General features: G+C 42.1%; 2 protein-coding genes across 3 annotated transcripts in view; one reads left to right on the top strand and one right to left on the bottom strand.

The window, feature by feature from the left end:
• The window catches only part of lrwd1 (leucine-rich repeats and WD repeat domain containing 1), a 99929-nt gene that overhangs the window by 21610 nt on the left and 61203 nt on the right, over positions 1-17116 (top strand). The gene's annotated exons all lie outside the window — the stretch shown is intronic.
• LOC133551852 (E3 ubiquitin-protein ligase CBL-like) overlaps positions 1-17116 on the bottom strand; it is a 35665-nt gene that overhangs the window by 2756 nt on the left and 15793 nt on the right. The window contains exons 3-14 of one of the 2 annotated variants that reach the window (XM_061899004.1): positions 15563-15709; positions 15337-15493; positions 12373-12494; positions 10709-10846; positions 10349-10436; positions 10144-10275; positions 9851-10060; positions 6360-6458; positions 6020-6297; positions 5783-5956; positions 4050-4141; positions 50-226 (exon numbers count right to left, since the gene is read on the bottom strand). In XM_061899004.1, the coding sequence (XP_061754988.1) occupies positions 50-226; positions 4050-4141; positions 5783-5956; positions 6020-6297; positions 6360-6458; positions 9851-10060; positions 10144-10275; positions 10349-10436; positions 10709-10846; positions 12373-12494; positions 15337-15493; positions 15563-15709 (1814 nt within the window). The remainder of the gene's footprint in view (positions 1-49; positions 227-4049; positions 4142-5782; positions 5957-6019; positions 6298-6359; positions 6459-9850; positions 10061-10143; positions 10276-10348; positions 10437-10708; positions 10847-12372; positions 12495-15336; positions 15494-15562; positions 15710-17116) is intronic. The other variant, XM_061899005.1, reaches the window with a different exon arrangement.

Genomic DNA, 17116 nt, shown 5'->3' with positions numbered 1-17116 from the left:
AAAAAAGGTGAGATCCCGACCAGGACGTTGGGCCGAAAAGTGCACGTACTCGCTTCCACCGCGCCGTCGATGCTGAGCGAGCTGACCGCGCCGTTCATATCCGACAGAGCTCGCCTGGCGGGCGCCGGGGGGGCCACGGGTCGCGGGCAGTCGTACTCGTAAACGTCCTCCAAGGAGGCATCCAGGGACTCGGCCTGGGCGACCATGGAGCCGTGCGGAGGACGCTCTGAAACAATGTACCGTGCCTTGTTACCATGGTAACTAATCATCAAATGGACAGCAAGCAACATCTCTATCACAGATTTGAAACACAAATCATATCAACTTGCTTTAATATTACATCTGTGGGAGCAGACGTCACAGGTGTCGGGCGTGTTGGGCGACGCCTCGGGTGTCGGACAAATCGTGCGACGTCTTGGACATATCGTGCGACGCCTCGGGTGTCGGGCATATCGTGCGACGCGTCGGACAAATCGTGCGACTCCTCGGACATATCGTGCGACGCCTCGGGTGTTGGACATATCGTGCGACGTCTCGGAAAAATCGTGCGACGTCTCGGACATATCGTGCGACGTCTCGGACATATCGTGTGACGTCTCGGGTGTCGGACATTTCCTGCGACGCCTCAGGTGTCGGGCATATCGTGCGACGTCTCGGACATATCGTGCGACGTCTTGGGTGTCTGGCATTTCCTGCGACACCTCAGGTGTCGGGCATATCGTGCGACACCTCGGACATATCCTGCGACGTCTCGGGCATATCCTGCGACGTCTCGGGCATATCCTGCGACGCCTCAGGCGTCGGGCATATCCTGCGACGCGATATGCCCGATTCGTGCGACGCGTCGGACAAATCGTGCGACGTCTCGGACATATCGTGCGACGCGTCGGACATATCGTGCGACGCGTCGGACAAATCGTGCGACGCGTCGGACAAATCGTGCGACGCGTCGGACAAATCGTGCGACGCGTCGGACAAATCGTGCGACTCCTCGGACATATCGTGCGACTCCTCGGACAAATCGTGCGATTCCTCGGACAAATCGTGCGACGCGTCGGACAAATCGTGCGACGTCTCGGACATATCGTGCGACGTCTCTGGTGTGGGGCATATCGTGCGATGTCTCTGACATATCCTGCGACGCCTCAGGTGTCGGGCATATCCTGCGACGCGTCGGACAAATCGTGCGGCGCGTCGGACAAATCGTGCGGCGCGTCGGACAAATCGTGCGACGCCTCGGACAAATCGTGCGACGCCTCGGACAAATCGTGCGACGCCTCGGACATATCGTGCGACGCCTCGGGTGTCGGACAAATCATGCGACGTGTCGGACAAGTCGTGCGACGTCTTGGACATATCGTACGACGCCTCAGGTGTCGGGCATATCGTGCTACGATTTGTCGGGTGTCGGACAAATCGTGCGACGTCTTGGACATATCGTGCAACGCCTCAGGTGTCGGGCATATCGTGCTACGTCTTGGACATATCGTACGACGCCTCGGGTGTCGGACAAATCGTGCGACGCTTCTTGCATATCGTGCGACGTCTCGGACAAATCGTGTGACGCCTCAGGTGTCGGGCATATTGTAAGAAGTCACAGGTGGCGGACGATATGTCAGACATGTTGTACAGTATACCGGTACTAATAAAGTACTGCGGTACTAATAAATAAAAAAAAGTACTATACTGCCTTTGAAGAGATGCAAATATTTTTTCCCTGCCATGACGACGCACCCTGGTGATATTGCTGGTGACATGAAGCAGGGTGCATGTCGCGCACACTTGGAAGTGGAGACAGAAAAGTGAGAATGGATGTATTTAAAGTTAAAACGTTAAAGTACCAACGATTGTCACACACACACACACTAGGTGTGGTGAAATTTGTCCTCTGCATTTGACCCATTCCCTTGATGACCCCCTGGGAAGTGAGGGGAGCAGTGGGCAGCAGCGGTGCCGCGCCCGGGATTCATTTTTGGTGATGGCTCGGCCGGGGTTTGAACCCCCAACCTACCGATCTCAGGGCAGACACTAACCACTAGGCCACTGAGGAGGTCATTATTTTAGCCTAAAAACTACTAATAAAGGTGAAGCTATTAACATTGCTTAAAAACATAGCTAGCTAGCCACTAACGTCCATCCGCATTCGGCAGTGTTGTAGCTACTTCTAAATCACTAATCCTCGCCTCCATGGCGACAAAGTAAGTTTCTTACAAGTATCATCACTGCAGGACGAGCAATGGCTAAACATGTTTCACTACACACCATATGAGGATACAATAACTCACCGCTAACAGCAAGTTAGAGCGCCACAATGTTAACAAAAGCCATGGGTGGGTCTACACCAGGGGTGCCCACACTTTTTCTGCAGGCGAGCTACTTTTCAATTGCCCAACTCGAGGGGATCTACCTCATTTATATATATCATTTATATTTATTTATTTATGAAAGAGACATTTTTGTAAACAAGTTAAATGTGTTTAATGATAATACAAGCATGTGTAACACATATAGATGTCTTTCTTTCACGAAGACAAGAATATAAGTTGGTGTATTACCTGATTCTGACGACTTGCATTGATTGGAATCAGACAGTAATGATGATAACGCCCACATTTTCAAATGGAGGAGAAAAAAAGTTGTCCTTTCTGTACAATACCACATGAAAGTGGTTGGTTTTTGGCATCTAATTCATCCAGCTTCCATACACTTTACAAGAAAAACATTGGCGGCAAATTCCGTAGCTTGCTTGATTGACATTCACGGTACCCGAGGGTCTTGTGAGATGACGCTGGCTGCTGCCAGTTCATTATTATGAAAAAATGACAGAGAGGAAGGCGAGAAACACTTTTTATTTCAACAGACTTTCGCGCCGTCCCTTCCGTCAAAACTCTAAAGGCCGACTGCACATTTCCTATCTTCACAATAAAAGCCCTGCTTCATGCTGCCTGCGCTAACAAAATAAGAGTCTCGGAAAGCTGGCGTGCACAAGTGATGTGCACGCCAGCTTGCTGAGGGATCGCTTGTGCACGCCAGTTTTCCGAGACTCTGTATTTAGTTAGCGCAGGCAGCATGAAGCAGGGCTTTTATTGTGAAGATAGGAAATGTGCAGTCGGCCTTTAGAGTTTTGACGGAAGGTACGGCGCGAGAGTCTGTTGAAATAAAAAGTGTTTCTCGCCTTCCTCTCGGTCATATTTTCATAATAATGATCTTCCAGCAGCCAGCGTCATCTCACAAGACCCTCCGGTACCGTGAATGTCATTTAAGTGACGTCTTGGTGAAGATTGATGATCACTAATTTTTAGGTCTATTTTTTTTAAAAGCCTGGCTGGAGATCCACTGACACACCCCCCGTGGTCGACTGGTAGCTCGCGATCGACGTAATGGGCACCCCTGGTCTACACGGATATCGATTGTCACAACACCAAGTACAAATGCGTATCTAGTCAATACTATGATAACATCTATTTTTTATCATCACAAAATCTTTTGTCATTTTTTATTGTTTACAATCTCGGGAAATACATCCTTGGACACAGGAGAATTTTCAGTATGACCAATGTAGGATCCTGCAACTACTTGGTATTGGATTGATACCAAAATGTGTAGTATCAGCCAAAACTTACTACTTCGTTTGGTACTTTACATAAGTGATTATTACATTTTAACAGAAGTGTAGATAGTTCAAACAGAAATTAATCAGATATTAACCGTAAATAAATAAGAAGATTAATATTCCATTTTCTACAGCTTGTCCATCATAATTGTGACAAAATAATAGGTAGATAAATGACACAATATGTTACTGCATAAATTAGGAGCCTTCGTTTGCTTGCTTACTACTAAAAGACAAGTTGTCTATCATGTTCACTATTTTATTTAAGGACAAATGTATTATTTGATTGCAATTACAAACGTATGTTTAATGTGTAGAATAATTTTCTGTTAAAATTTAAGCCAAAAATTATTTTTTTTGTGGTCAACTTCATTTTACAAAGCACCCAAAATACAAAAATATTGGTATCAGGACAACGCGACGTCACATGCGTTACCGTGATTGGTCGCCTCGGAGCAGCCGGCCTGGATGTTGCACATGGACTCGTACACCTGAGGGTCCCCCGAGTCGGTGTCAAGCCCGTCAGCGCTGAGAGGTCAAAAAAATATTGGGTTAAAAATGGTGAGTAAACAAATAGCGGACTAATTTGAAACCAGATTGTGTGGGGGAAATAACATTAACAATGTGGCTGTAGGCAACCTCTGGATGACTCCACAGGACGGCAGAGGCTGCATTATAAGTGTGATGAGCACATTTATATAGGCACAACTTTTTTTTTCTTATTATGAGATATAAAGTCTTTTATACTGTATTGCAGGGGTCATCAACGCGGTGCCCGCGGGCACCAGGTAGCCCGTAAGGACCAGATGAGTCGCCCGCTGGCCTGTTCTAAAAATAGCTCAAATAGCAGCACTTACCAGTCAGCTGCCTCTATTTTTTAAATTGTATTTATTTAGGAGCAAGCCGGTCTCGCTTTGCTCGACATTTTTAATTTCAAGAGAGGCAAAACTCAAATAGAATTTGAAAATCCAAGAAAATATTTCAAAGACTTGGTCTTCACTTGTTTAAATAAATTCATTTATTTTTTTACTTTGCTTTTTATAACTTTCAGAAAGACAATTTAAAGAAAAAATACAACCTTAAAAATTATTTTAGGATTTTTAAACACATATACCTTTTTACCTTTTAAATTCCTTCCTCTTCTTTCCTGACAATTCAAATCAATGTTCAAGTATTTTTTATTTATTTATTATTGTAAAGAATAATACATTTTAATTTAATTCTTCACTTTAGTTTCTGTTTTTTCGATAAATATTCGTGAAATATATCTTCAAACTTATTATGATTAAAATTCAAAACAATTATTGTGGCACATCTACAAAGTCTTTAGAATCAAATTTAAATCTTATTTCAAAGTCTTTTGAATTTCTTTTAAAATTATTGTTCTGGAAAATCTAGAAGAAATAATGATTTGTCTTTGTTAGAAATACAGCTTGGTCCAATTTGTTATATATTCTAACAAAGTGCAGATTGGATTTTAACCTATTTAAAACATGTCATCAAAATTCTAAAATTTATCTTAATCAGGAAAAATTACTAATGATGTTCCATAAATTATTTTTTTAATTGTTTCAAAAAGATTCGAATTAGGTAGTTTTTCTCTTCTTTTTTTCGGTTGAATTTTGAATTTTAAAGAGTCGAAATTTAAGATAAACTTTGTTTCAAAATAAAATTTTCATTTTTTTCCTGTTTTATCCTCTTTTAAACAATAATAATAATGATTGATTAGATTTATATCGCGCTTTTCTATTGTTAGATACTCAAAGCGCTCACAGAGAAGTTGGACCATTCAATTAAGTGTTTTTTTCATAATTTATTCTCTACAAAAAACCTTCCGTAAAAGGAAAAAAAATGTACGACCCAATGACAGACAGAAATACCCATTTTTTTATATATACAGATTTATATATCAAAGGTCAATAGAGCACATTGGCTATTTCTGGCAATTAAGTGTGTATCAAACTGGTAGCCCTTCGCATTATTCAGTACCCAAGAAGTAGCTCTTGGTTTCTAAAATGCTGTTGAGCCTTGCTGTATTGTGTGTGTGTGATTGCATATTTACTTGGACGTTGGAGTCTGCAATAAAGCTTGATTGATGGCAGCTTTATCTTGCTCTGTATGCGCTATAAAACCTCTGGTTAACATCAATAATTTACTTCTTTGGCGCACCTGGCATCGTCCTGATGGTTTGCTTGGCTCAACGGCGGGGGAGGGGGCACCAAGGCGCCCGTGATGGTCCACGGGGCGCCAGAGGCCGGGAGGGAGGTGGGACTCATGTACTCGTTCTCCTCGCAGTCGGCGGACAACTTCTCCCTGCTGGACACGGCCGACGTCGGCAGCGACCTGAAACGGGGGCACGTCAGCTGGTGTTTTCCTCGCTTAGGGAACGTCCAAATGAAAACCCACCTGGCGGTCAGGCAGTACACGGCGTTGGTCGCCGCCTGGGCTTTACCGCCCTCCGCGCCAGCGCTTTGAGAGAAGGCAGCGGGCGCCTTGCAGACGGACCGGGGCACCATGTAGTTGGAGGCCCAGGCGGGAGTGTCAGGGGTGCAGGGCAGCGGTCGCCTCTGGACTCTGAGGTCCTGACCCGCCAGGGGGGAGGGGCGCTCGGGAGGCGGCGGGGGCGGCAGCTCTCTCAGCGCCGGGGGAAGCGGGAGGGGCTTGTCTCGGTGTGTGGCCCCCATCTGTGAGCCGAGGGAAAGAGTGAGAGTAGGAGAAGGTTCCGCAGCAACAAAGCTTGGCCAACCTTTGCTGCTTGCTGGGAGCTGCAAGGTCTCTGCTGCAGGAGGTCCAGTCTGGGAGGAACCGGAGGCAGCTGGGACACGGGGGATGCAGGACGCTCCACCTGCAAACATTCATGCACTGTTTACTGTCCAGGGTAGAGTTGCATGCTAACTTGTGGGGCTGGGCCATGAAGCGATACCAATATGTATCGCCATAGACATGGAATAAATAAAAAAGCGTTCGATCCTAAGAAAGCGGAAGTTGCAAAGCAGGGAGTGACAGGCTAACAGCCAATCAGGTGACAGTATCAACTATCAAATTCGGTTGTCTCGTAGATTCTTTCGCATGGAGTGAAAAGAGAAAGTAAAAATTAAGAAATTATCGAAACAGGAAAAGTTACCTCCAGAGTGTGGCAGTTTCTTTTTTAGCTTCTTAAACAGATTAATGTGGTGTGTAAATGATGCAAGGCGCTCATCCCCACCAAGACTGGTAATGCCGCGCTCACCCATTAGAGCAGGGGAATTTTACCTTTTTCACCCCATAAATATTAAAACTGAATTTGGAATCTTACTCTTAATTTTAATTGTATTGAATATTTATATCTAACCTACTTACGGTTTACAACCTTGTCAAATGATAGGAAACCAAAAGATTATTATTTACTTAACACAAACTTTAAGCAAAAGTCAGGCTGATTGAAAAAATAAGTACTTATCAAATATTCTGCATATGAAGGGAGGGGCAAAAAACCAAATTAATAATGAACGTGTTCTTTAAAAAAAACTTTCAAAATAAATAAAAATACAGCTTCACCACTTAAGTCATCATTTTTGCACTTAAAAAACTTCTTTATGACTTTAGTTCCAGACTTCTTCTGTTTGTTTGATATGGTCATTACAACCACAAGTGGTGGAAAAGTGTGTTAAAACCGAGGACGCTGCGGCCCATACGGACCACAGCTGAGAAACCAATATTTTTGGCGGCCCTTTTAGGAGGTATTCGTGGCCCAACAATGGGCCCCAGCCCTATGGTTGAACACTACCCTAGAGCTGTAATTTCCTGGTACTAAACCTGCAGAAAAAAGTTCTCAGGCGTTTCTGTTTACTCTGGGTGTCAAATGTTTTCATTTGATTCGTGATAGTTATTTAAAGATTCTTAGTCGATTAAAAAAAAAAATCTATTTGGAAAATATAGGTCGCACTGTTAGCGTGGTTAGTTCTAAGTAAACCACGGTGCACTACGGAGCAGCGGAGTTAGCGGTTTTATACGGAAATATAAAAAAATATATATATATAGAATTATCAATCTCAACAGATTAGAGTTGTATGGTATACCGGTATTAGTACAGTACAGCGATACTAATGAATCATATTCGGTACTATACCGCCTCTTAATAAGTACCGGTGATACCACTGAAAAGTCTTCAGGAAGAGGTGCTTTAAGTCCATCGGCAGTCTGCAGTGTTGTGGCTACTTGTAAATGACTAATCCTCGCCTACATGGCGACAAATAAAGTAAGTTTGTTGCAAGTATCATCCCTGCAGGACGAGGACTAGCTAAACATGCTTCACTACACACCGTAGCGCACCTGCATCACAATGTAAACAAATGCAATGGGTGGAGCAACACCTGATATCCACTGTAATGATACCAAGTGCAGGAGCGTATTTAGTCGATACTAATATGATTATATCAATATTTTTTTGCATCTTCTTTAATTAAAAAAAAAAAAAGTATATTAGTTTATAAACTCAGTAAATATGACCCTGAACACAGGACTTTGAATATGACCAATGTATGATCCTGTATCGACTTGGTATCGGATTGATACCCAAATTTGTGGTATCATCCAAAACTAATGTAAAGCATCCAAACAGAGGAATAAGTGATTACATTTTAACAGAAGTGTAGATAAAATATGTTAAAAGATAAAGTAAGCAGATATTAACAAGTGAACAAGTAGATTAATAATTCATTTTCTGCCACCTGTCCTTAACAATTATGACAAAATAACAGAAGGGAAAATTACAATATGGTACTGCATATGTCGGCAGAAAAAATTAGGAGCCCTTTTTTGCTTTCTTACTACTAGAAGATAAGTTGTTTTGTATGTTCACTATTTTATGGGACGGCGTGGCGCAGTGGGGAGAGTGGCCGTGCGCAACCCGACCGTCCCTGGTTCAATTCCCACCTAGTACCAACCTCGTCACGTCCGTTGTGTCCTGAGCAAGACACTTCACCCTTGCTCCTGATGGGTGCTGGTTGGCGCCTTGCATGGCAGCTCCCTCCATCAGTGTGTGAATGTGTGTGTGAATGGGTAAATGTGGAAGTAGTGTCAAAGCGCTTTGAGTACCTTGAAGGTAGAAATCTGCTATACAAGTACAACCCATTATTTAGGGCAAACTTGCAATAAGAAACCTATATTTAAAAGACCGTGAGATTTTTTGTTGAAAAAAAGCCAATAATGCAATTATTTGTGGTACTCTTTATTTAGAAAAGTACCGAAAAGTATCAAAATACATTTTGGTACCAGTACCAAAATATTGGTATCGGGACAACACTACAACAGATATTTGTGGGTTCTTCCGAGGATGTTGTAGTCGTAATGATTTGTGCAGTCCTTTGAGACATTTGTGATTTGGGGCTATATAAATAAACATTGATTGATATAAAACACAGTTGAAGTTGGCCTTGAAATACATTTATTGATACAGCAGCAACACATGCAAAGTTTTATCTGCCGAGTTTTGATTTGATACTATGTCAGTGGGAATCACATATACTTTTTTTTAAGTAGTGTTAGACACAGTTTGATCTCACTGGCCTATTTATTATTAACCGTTTGGAATGGACTTATGCTGTCTTTAAGTTGAAGTGGAGTGGTAATTGTTTTGTGACACCTAGTGCTCACTATTAGTCAACAAGTTAAGCTCATGACGCAGGACACGTTGTTACTACAAATGTCCTGTTTAGACAGTAATATTGTTCAATTTGTTATTTAGGTGTAGGTTGTTTGCTATTGTGTGCTTGGCTGTTGTGTAGCTGCTAACTCCTACTAGCCTATAACTTGCCATGTTTACCTTTCGGAAATGACTTGATTGAAATAAAAGAAAACATCAATCTTATGTGCTTATTGGAGTACATTTGGCTGGGATAGGCTCCATACCCCACCCCCCCTCCCCCCGCTACCCAGAGAGAGACAAGCAGCAGAAAATGGATATATGTTAATTAGCCGTCCCGTTTTTGCACAAGTAAACACGCTGCAGGACTGCTTTTGTCGGACTAGCATGTACTTGTTTTTTTTTTATGATCTTGGACCAATCTCCGACATCTATAGCAGATGGAAACAACTTTACTATTCACAAAATGAACACCTATGAAAGCTGCTGGATAATACTTCAAATGCAGCTACTGCCATCTTGTGGCTTCACCCGGAGGTTGCCTACAGCAACAGCTGCTGGGGTTAACTAATAAGAGGTGGTTGTTGATGTTATCTTGCTCATAGTTTGCCTACCTTGCTGCAGGCCAGCCTGCTCATGACAAGGTTGTGGTCCTCCAGCCGTTCATCATCGTCCTCGTCGTTTGCGGCCGCCTCTGCCCTGCTGGACCCTTGGAAGCCGGCGAAAGCCCCGCCGCCGGCCTTGGGGTGGAAGGGGTCCACCACAATCAGCTCTGTGCCCTTGATCTCACAGCGGCAGAAGGGGCAGCCCTGACCCTCCGACTCCTGACGACGACATGCAGGTTTTTATGAAGGAGGGTGGGGCTTTTTAGTGAGTTACAGAGAAAGGTGGGCGGGGAATCCCTCACCTGCCAGGCAGTCAAACAGGAAGTGCACATGAGGTGCCTGCACGGCTCGATCTTCACGTTCTTGTCGTTCTCGGCGCAGATCTTGCACAGCTGGAAGGTGGAGCCCATCTCGCAGTACAACTCATACTGCTCCTGGAAGCACAAGGACACAAGACATTTAACATACAAACTCATCAGAGAGAGTGTTCGTATTAGAAAAACAAACCTGGGTAACTTTGATGTGGTCTTGTGGAGAAGGTTCACACAGGCCTGTTAGGTCTGGGTTCTGTGCACGACCATCTGGGAACAAATAGCTAGACAACACGTACATAGTTATTGGAAAAAAAATATAAACAACAAATTTCATGTCAATATTCTAACGAGTAACAAAAGTTGTATAAATCATTTGAAATTATATTATTTCATATTAAATAGTGAATGTATGAGTCTATTTGTCCACCAGCTAGCTTGTTTACAAATGTGTGACACGATGGGTCAAGCGGTGCAAAAAGGCTAAAAAGGAGGCCTGGTGTTCTTGGACATGCTCTACGCAAATATCTGATCTTGAGTGTCTTAAAGGACTCACAATCCCTCCCGGTAGCCATCGATGAGCGCCTGGAAGAGAGGTTTGTTGTGAGGAATGGTCTGCAGGATGTTTCCGTCGGCCGTCACGTAACCGATTGCCCACTGGCCCAGGCGAGTGCAGCTCAGCCTAAAGATGTAGCTGACAGTAGAATATATATTAAAGTTAAAAGTTAAAGTACCAATGATTGTCACACACATACTACATGTGGCAAAATTATTCTCTGCATTTGACCCATCACCCTTGACCACCCCCTGGGAGGTGAGGGAAGCAGTGGGCAGCAGCGGTGCTGCGCCCGGGAATCATTTATGGTGATTTAACCCCCAATTCCAACCCTTAATGCTGAGTGCCAAGCAGGGAGGTAATGGGTCCCATTTTTATTGTCTTTGGTATGACTCGGCCGGACACTCTAACCACTAGGCCACTGAGTAAAAATATATATTTATTTATTTATTTATTTATTTATTTCAGGACAGGATATTTTATGAACAAGTTGTCATGTACAGTAAATCCCCGCTAGGGATGTAACAATATAAACATTTCATAAGACAGTTATTGAGAGCAAATTGATCACGGTAACCATAAACTCGGAACTATAAACCGCAATTTTTTTCCTACACTTTGCGGCTTACAAAACAGTGTAGCTAATTTATGTATTTTCTTCACCAGTTTTAATTTATTGTCTGCAATGGCGACACCTTTTTTTTTTTTTGTCCTGTCCAGCTTCTCAGGCAAATCATGTAGTTGATGTAGATGCCCATATCCGCTGTTTAGATATACTTTATAAAAGAGAAGTGTAGGACACTTCTCTTGTTGCGATATTTGTATTTGACTTTATTAAATGTATTTATATTATCATTTGGTGCAACCAAGCCAGAGAAGGAGGGGCTAAAGTGAGGAAAAAAAAGACAGAGGGGGAAATTGTGGGGACAAGGGGGGGAACCTTTAGCTCACTGCAGGTGCTGCGAGTTGAACATGTACTTCCTGTTTTGACTTGAACCGAAAGTAAAAACGTCCATAGCGTTTCTTCATTCATCACACCAACCATTATAATATTAAGTTTCACAATTTAACTAAAACAATTCATACTTACTCAACTCTCCCATATGTGATGTCTGTAGGAGTATTTTCATGCATATTTGTATGGGCTAAAATGTAACGAAACTAGCGTTGTTAGCATTAGTCAATATGCTAACACGTTTATGAATGTCTGTGTTAGTATTATTCAATTACAATGGGATTATTTTTGTATTGTTTCAGTTTCACAAATTCCTCTACAAATTCACCAAAACATCACCGTGGAGTTAAGTTTGTTTAGATTATTTGAGAGCCAGCTTCCGCAGCTAGTGGGTCCATTACGATGACCTCTGTATTGTATGATCCGCCGTTTTACTGCCGTGTGACAGACACCGTTTGGAAACACTTAAGGTATCTAAATAAACATTTAAAAAATATTTCTGTGTAAACAACTCCTTTCACAATGTATATATCTGCATCTTACAGTCCGGTATGGCTGATAAATGGAAAAAAAAAAAAGTTTATTCTAAAATTTTGTAGGTACGTCTCATATCCCGGTGCGCTGTATAGTCAGGAAAATACGGTATTATAATGCTGGAAATGTAATACTGGAGGATCTACTATATGGGTATAAAAGGTGTAGCTCTTACCTGCCGGGCTTGTGGATGAACCTGTGCAGGCGAGCCTTCACCTCGTCGTAGGTGAGAAAAGCCATGTAGCCTGGATGTGTGACTGCTAGACTGTTCCAGTTCCTTAACAGCGACGACCACGGCTACAATACAAACACACACACGCTATTACATCAACTGTATGCAAGAGCTTAGAGAAGAGTCAAAGGACCTAATCCCCAACAATAATGCACCCTACGCACAAACATTGGTATGCTTACATGCACTAAAATAAATTATTGTATGGATTTAGTTGAAATCAGCGTATTTAAAACAACTAGGTTTTTACCTTTTTTAAAATTAGATTAATATTAAAAATAGGAATAACATATCTAAGATAAACCCCCTAAATATTTTTTTCTTTACTAAATGGGCAACAAATTTAATATAAAGTGGCCAGAATATCAAATTAAATGTGTTTTAAAAAAGAAAAGAAAAATATTTTAACATTACAAAAGCCTGTGCTCGGGTTTTCGGTACAACATTCCCACTTTTGCCCTAAAAGTCCTCCTGTGTCTAAGGATTTACTCCTTGAATTTGTCAATCTAAACAGAAATGACAAAAAAACTATTTTGTGAAAATAAAGTATCTTTCCAACCACTATAGTACTGCCTTTGGTATCAACACTACCAATATCTGGAGAGATCTGCCCTCCTCCTACACATATGACAGGCTGTTTCACAACAACAGACATTATATTATATCTTTCTTTGGGTCTTGTCAGTCTACTTCTATGCTACTCAATTACACCCCTCTAGCCCTCACGAAAAACTAAAAATTGTTGCAACCCCCACTCTGCCACAACTATAAATAGTATCATTTGTCTATAAAATTGTTTTAAGTACACCTCTGCATAATATAGTATCCTTAACATTCAAGGAAAACAGAATTATATCCACTTAATGTTTTTTTCAGGTTTAAGTTATTTTATATTTTTAATCATTTAAACTATAAACATTTTTTGAACCCGTAGAACCATTTGATGAAAATGTAACTCAATAAATATCAAAATGGTCAAAAACATTACCTTAGGAGCACAATATATAAAACACTTTAACCAACAAAACAAAAATGAATTAACCAATTTCAGCTGTTTTTTTTTTTTTAATCAGAATTAGTTCAGAATTCATGGTTACTATGAGCATGTTTTGTAGTGTTAGAAGCATGATACTGATAAAGCGCACACACACACGCCCTCTGGTATCGCACTGCGCAGCACCCTGAATGTTGGCTTGATGTCCATCCATCTATTTTCTACCGCTTATTCCCTTTGGGGTTGCGGGGGGCGCTGGAGCCTATCTCAGCTACAGGGTACACCCTGGACAAGTCACCACCTCATTGCAGGGCCAACACAGACAGACAACATTCACACTCACATTCACACACTAGGGCCAAATTAGTGTTGCCAATCAACCTATCCCCAGGTGCATGTCTTTGGAGGTGGGAGGAAGCCGGAGTAGCCGGAGGGAACCCACGCAGTCACACGGAGGACATGCAAACTCCACACACAAAGATCCCGAGCCCGGGATTGAACCCAGGACCACTCAGGACCTTCGTATTGTGTGGCAGATGCACTAACCCTCTACCACCGTGCTGCCTGTTGGCTCAATGTGTAGTTGGCTTGATGTGTACATATAAATTATAGTGTCTTCAAAGTGTGCAGTTTTTTACTGAAATAGGGATTTTTCTCGGGACTAGAATAGATTATTTCTGTTTACGTTGATTCTTAAAGGGAAGTCTGCTTCACTAGACAAATTTTTCGGTTGGCGAACCATGTTGAAGAACTAATTAAGTTTGCAGATTGAGGGTCCCTTTTATACAGTAGGCTGCTAACCACTTATCTCAGACCGGGGACCAAAATAAACAAGTATCAGGCAGAAGGGATCGGCATTGAAAAGCATTAATCTACCGTATTTTTCGGATTATAAATCACTCCGGAGTATACATCGCACCGGCCGAAAATGCATAATGAAAAAGGGAAAAAAACATAAGTCGCACTGGAGTATAAGTCGCATTTTTGGGGGATATTTATATGATAAAATCCAACACCAAGAATAGACATATGAAAGGCAATTTAAAATAAAGAATAGTGAACAACAGGCTGAATAAGTGTACGTTATATGAGGCATAAATAATCAACTGAGAAGGTGCCTGGTATGTTAACATAACATATTATGGTAAGAGTCATTCAAATAACTAACATATAGAACATGCTATACGTTTATCAAACAATTTGTCACTCCTAATCGATAAATCCCATGAAATCTTCTTCCTCGATGTCGCTTCTAAACAACTCTGCCAACTCCAAAGGAATGCGCCGCTTCCTCTTGTCGTTTTCTGCTGCATATTTAACTACGTCCAGCTTGTACTCTGCAGTACATTATTTCCTTTTCGGTCCAATTTTTGTTCAGCCCGTCTCAGTTTTTATAAGTTACCGCCAACGAAGAAATGATCCATTTTAATAGCAACGGCAGTAACATATCGCATATAGCAGTTAGCATTCCATGACCCACAATGCACTTCTGCCATGACCCTCCCCCGCCAAATTCCTATTGGTTGACGTGTGTGTGACGATTGCTGACATTTTCTTCTGTCTCTTCCGCGAATGAGATAAATGATATTGATATTTTACGGTAGCGAGTTAATAATTTCCCACATAAGTCGCTCCGAAACTACGAAAAAAACTGCAACTTATAGTCCGAAAAATACGGTACTGATTGGTGACCTATTGATACACATCTCTGGTTAGCTCTGATCTTACCACCTCAGTAAGTTCTACCAAACTTGGTAGCATACAAATGTGAAAAACAAAAGGTTAGTAGGAAATTGGGCTCAAACCTACTGGATTTAGTCATGAATTAGGGTGTGTGATGCAAAATGTATGTTCCTAGAGTACATATTGGCATGTTGAGTCCAGAGTGCATCATATCATCTTCATGGTCTGACCTGGAAGAGCCTGGTGAAGATGTCAAATTCAAAAACGGAGATGTAGTCGTTGCAGGTGAGGTCGATGGTGGATTTGAGGGCCATGGCCTCCAGCCCCGAGCTGATGGGATGGAACTCGTGCAAGGCCTGGCGGAACGTCCGCCACGGAACGATGGTTCTTAGTGCAGCGGGAAGAAAGGTCAGGCATGCAGTAGCACGATAACACCAGGTGGCGGCTGACACTCACTTGTCGCCGAAGGACCTCCTCCAGAACTCGGCGGCGTCGGCTTTGGTGATCCTAAAATTGTCTCCCTGGAAGAGGCCGTTGGGGAAGATGGCTTTGAGCTCGGCCAGCATGTGGCTGAAGATGAGCGACAACTTGGTGAGGTTTCGCCTGAGCGGGACAAGACAAAACATGGATTGATAAAGAATGATTTTACATTCTAGAATACAAGAGATGGATATTCTCTAGCAAGTTTCTCAGAGGACATGACTGGACTTCTCCTAAAGAGGAAGGATCGACTTTCGCTTTGTGAAACACTTTGCAGACAAAAACAGGATGTAGACGTGGCGTGATTTTGTCCTTTTTCTTTCTTTCCTGCGGACTCACTAGAATTAGATTTTTGTAGCGATGTAAGCAAGTATCACATGTGCAGTGTGACCTGGAATAAACTTGTCAAAAACGTTGACAGGGTATGGATACCTATTACTCGTATGTGTGCGCTATCACTTTGGGTATGCTGTATATGCGACGTATAGGGGTGCCATGCTAGAGGGGGCCCCAAAGCGATAGGCAGGAAATTATTTCAAGTTGGCATTATCTGTACTTAACAGCTGTTTGTGTATGTGTAAATGAGATCATCAAGAACAGAACCACATCAGTGATTAGGCGCATCCTGCCTCCTTGTCTCACCCCATCTGCCTCATGCAGTCGCGTATTGGTGTGTTAGTCTTTTTTTAATTACATCAGCAGATACAATGTATTCACATATGATACCAGTATTTGGGATTAAAAAAATAAACAATTTGTCAAGTAGATGGTAATAACTACTGCTGAAGCACAAGCCCCTTTGCCCAGCATTCAAAATTCATTTAGGAATACAAGTTACTTCCATTGTCAATAATTCTCTACAAATATATTTTGATCTCTGACACGGCATTAATCAATCAGTTTACGGAGTATGCCATAGTCAGTTCTATATCACACAAAAAGAAAATTAAAAGAACGGTTTAATCGGCTTATTTTATCTCAAAAGGGTAATGGGAAGAAGTATAAACTCTTTGAATCCCATCCCTTTTCTATAGTTGAACTTTAATGAATAACATGCTGTTTCCTCAGAACCACATTACATTTATCTGGATTTACATAATTTGATTTGCGCAGATTTAATGTGGTTACAATAACTCAATATATCAAAGTACATTCATGTTCACATTCAAAACAAGCCTAGACTTTACTATACCGAACTAAAATACTAGATTTGTACAATAGTGCTCAATGTTTGAACAGTGTTTGAGCTCGTCACTAGGGCTGTTACATATTTTCACCCCACAGAGTGAAGTGAAGTGAATTATATTTATATAGCGCTTTTCTCAGGTGACTCAAAGCACTTTACATAGTGACACCCAATATCTAAGTTACATTTAAACCAATGTGGGTGGCACTGGGAGCAGGTGGGTAAAGTGTCTTGCCCAAGGACACAACGGCAGTAACTAGGATGGCACGAGCGGGAATCGAACCTGCAACCCTCAAGTTGCTGGCACGGCCACTCTACCAACCGAGCTATGCCGCCCCCAGACA

Source organism: Nerophis ophidion, linkage group LG04 (assembly GCF_033978795.1).
Source record: "Nerophis ophidion isolate RoL-2023_Sa linkage group LG04, RoL_Noph_v1.0, whole genome shotgun sequence".
Lineage (NCBI taxonomy): Eukaryota > Metazoa > Chordata > Actinopteri > Syngnathiformes > Syngnathidae > Nerophis > Nerophis ophidion.
Note: the sequence above shows the minus strand (reverse complement) of the source record. Positions and strands in the feature narration are given on the sequence as shown.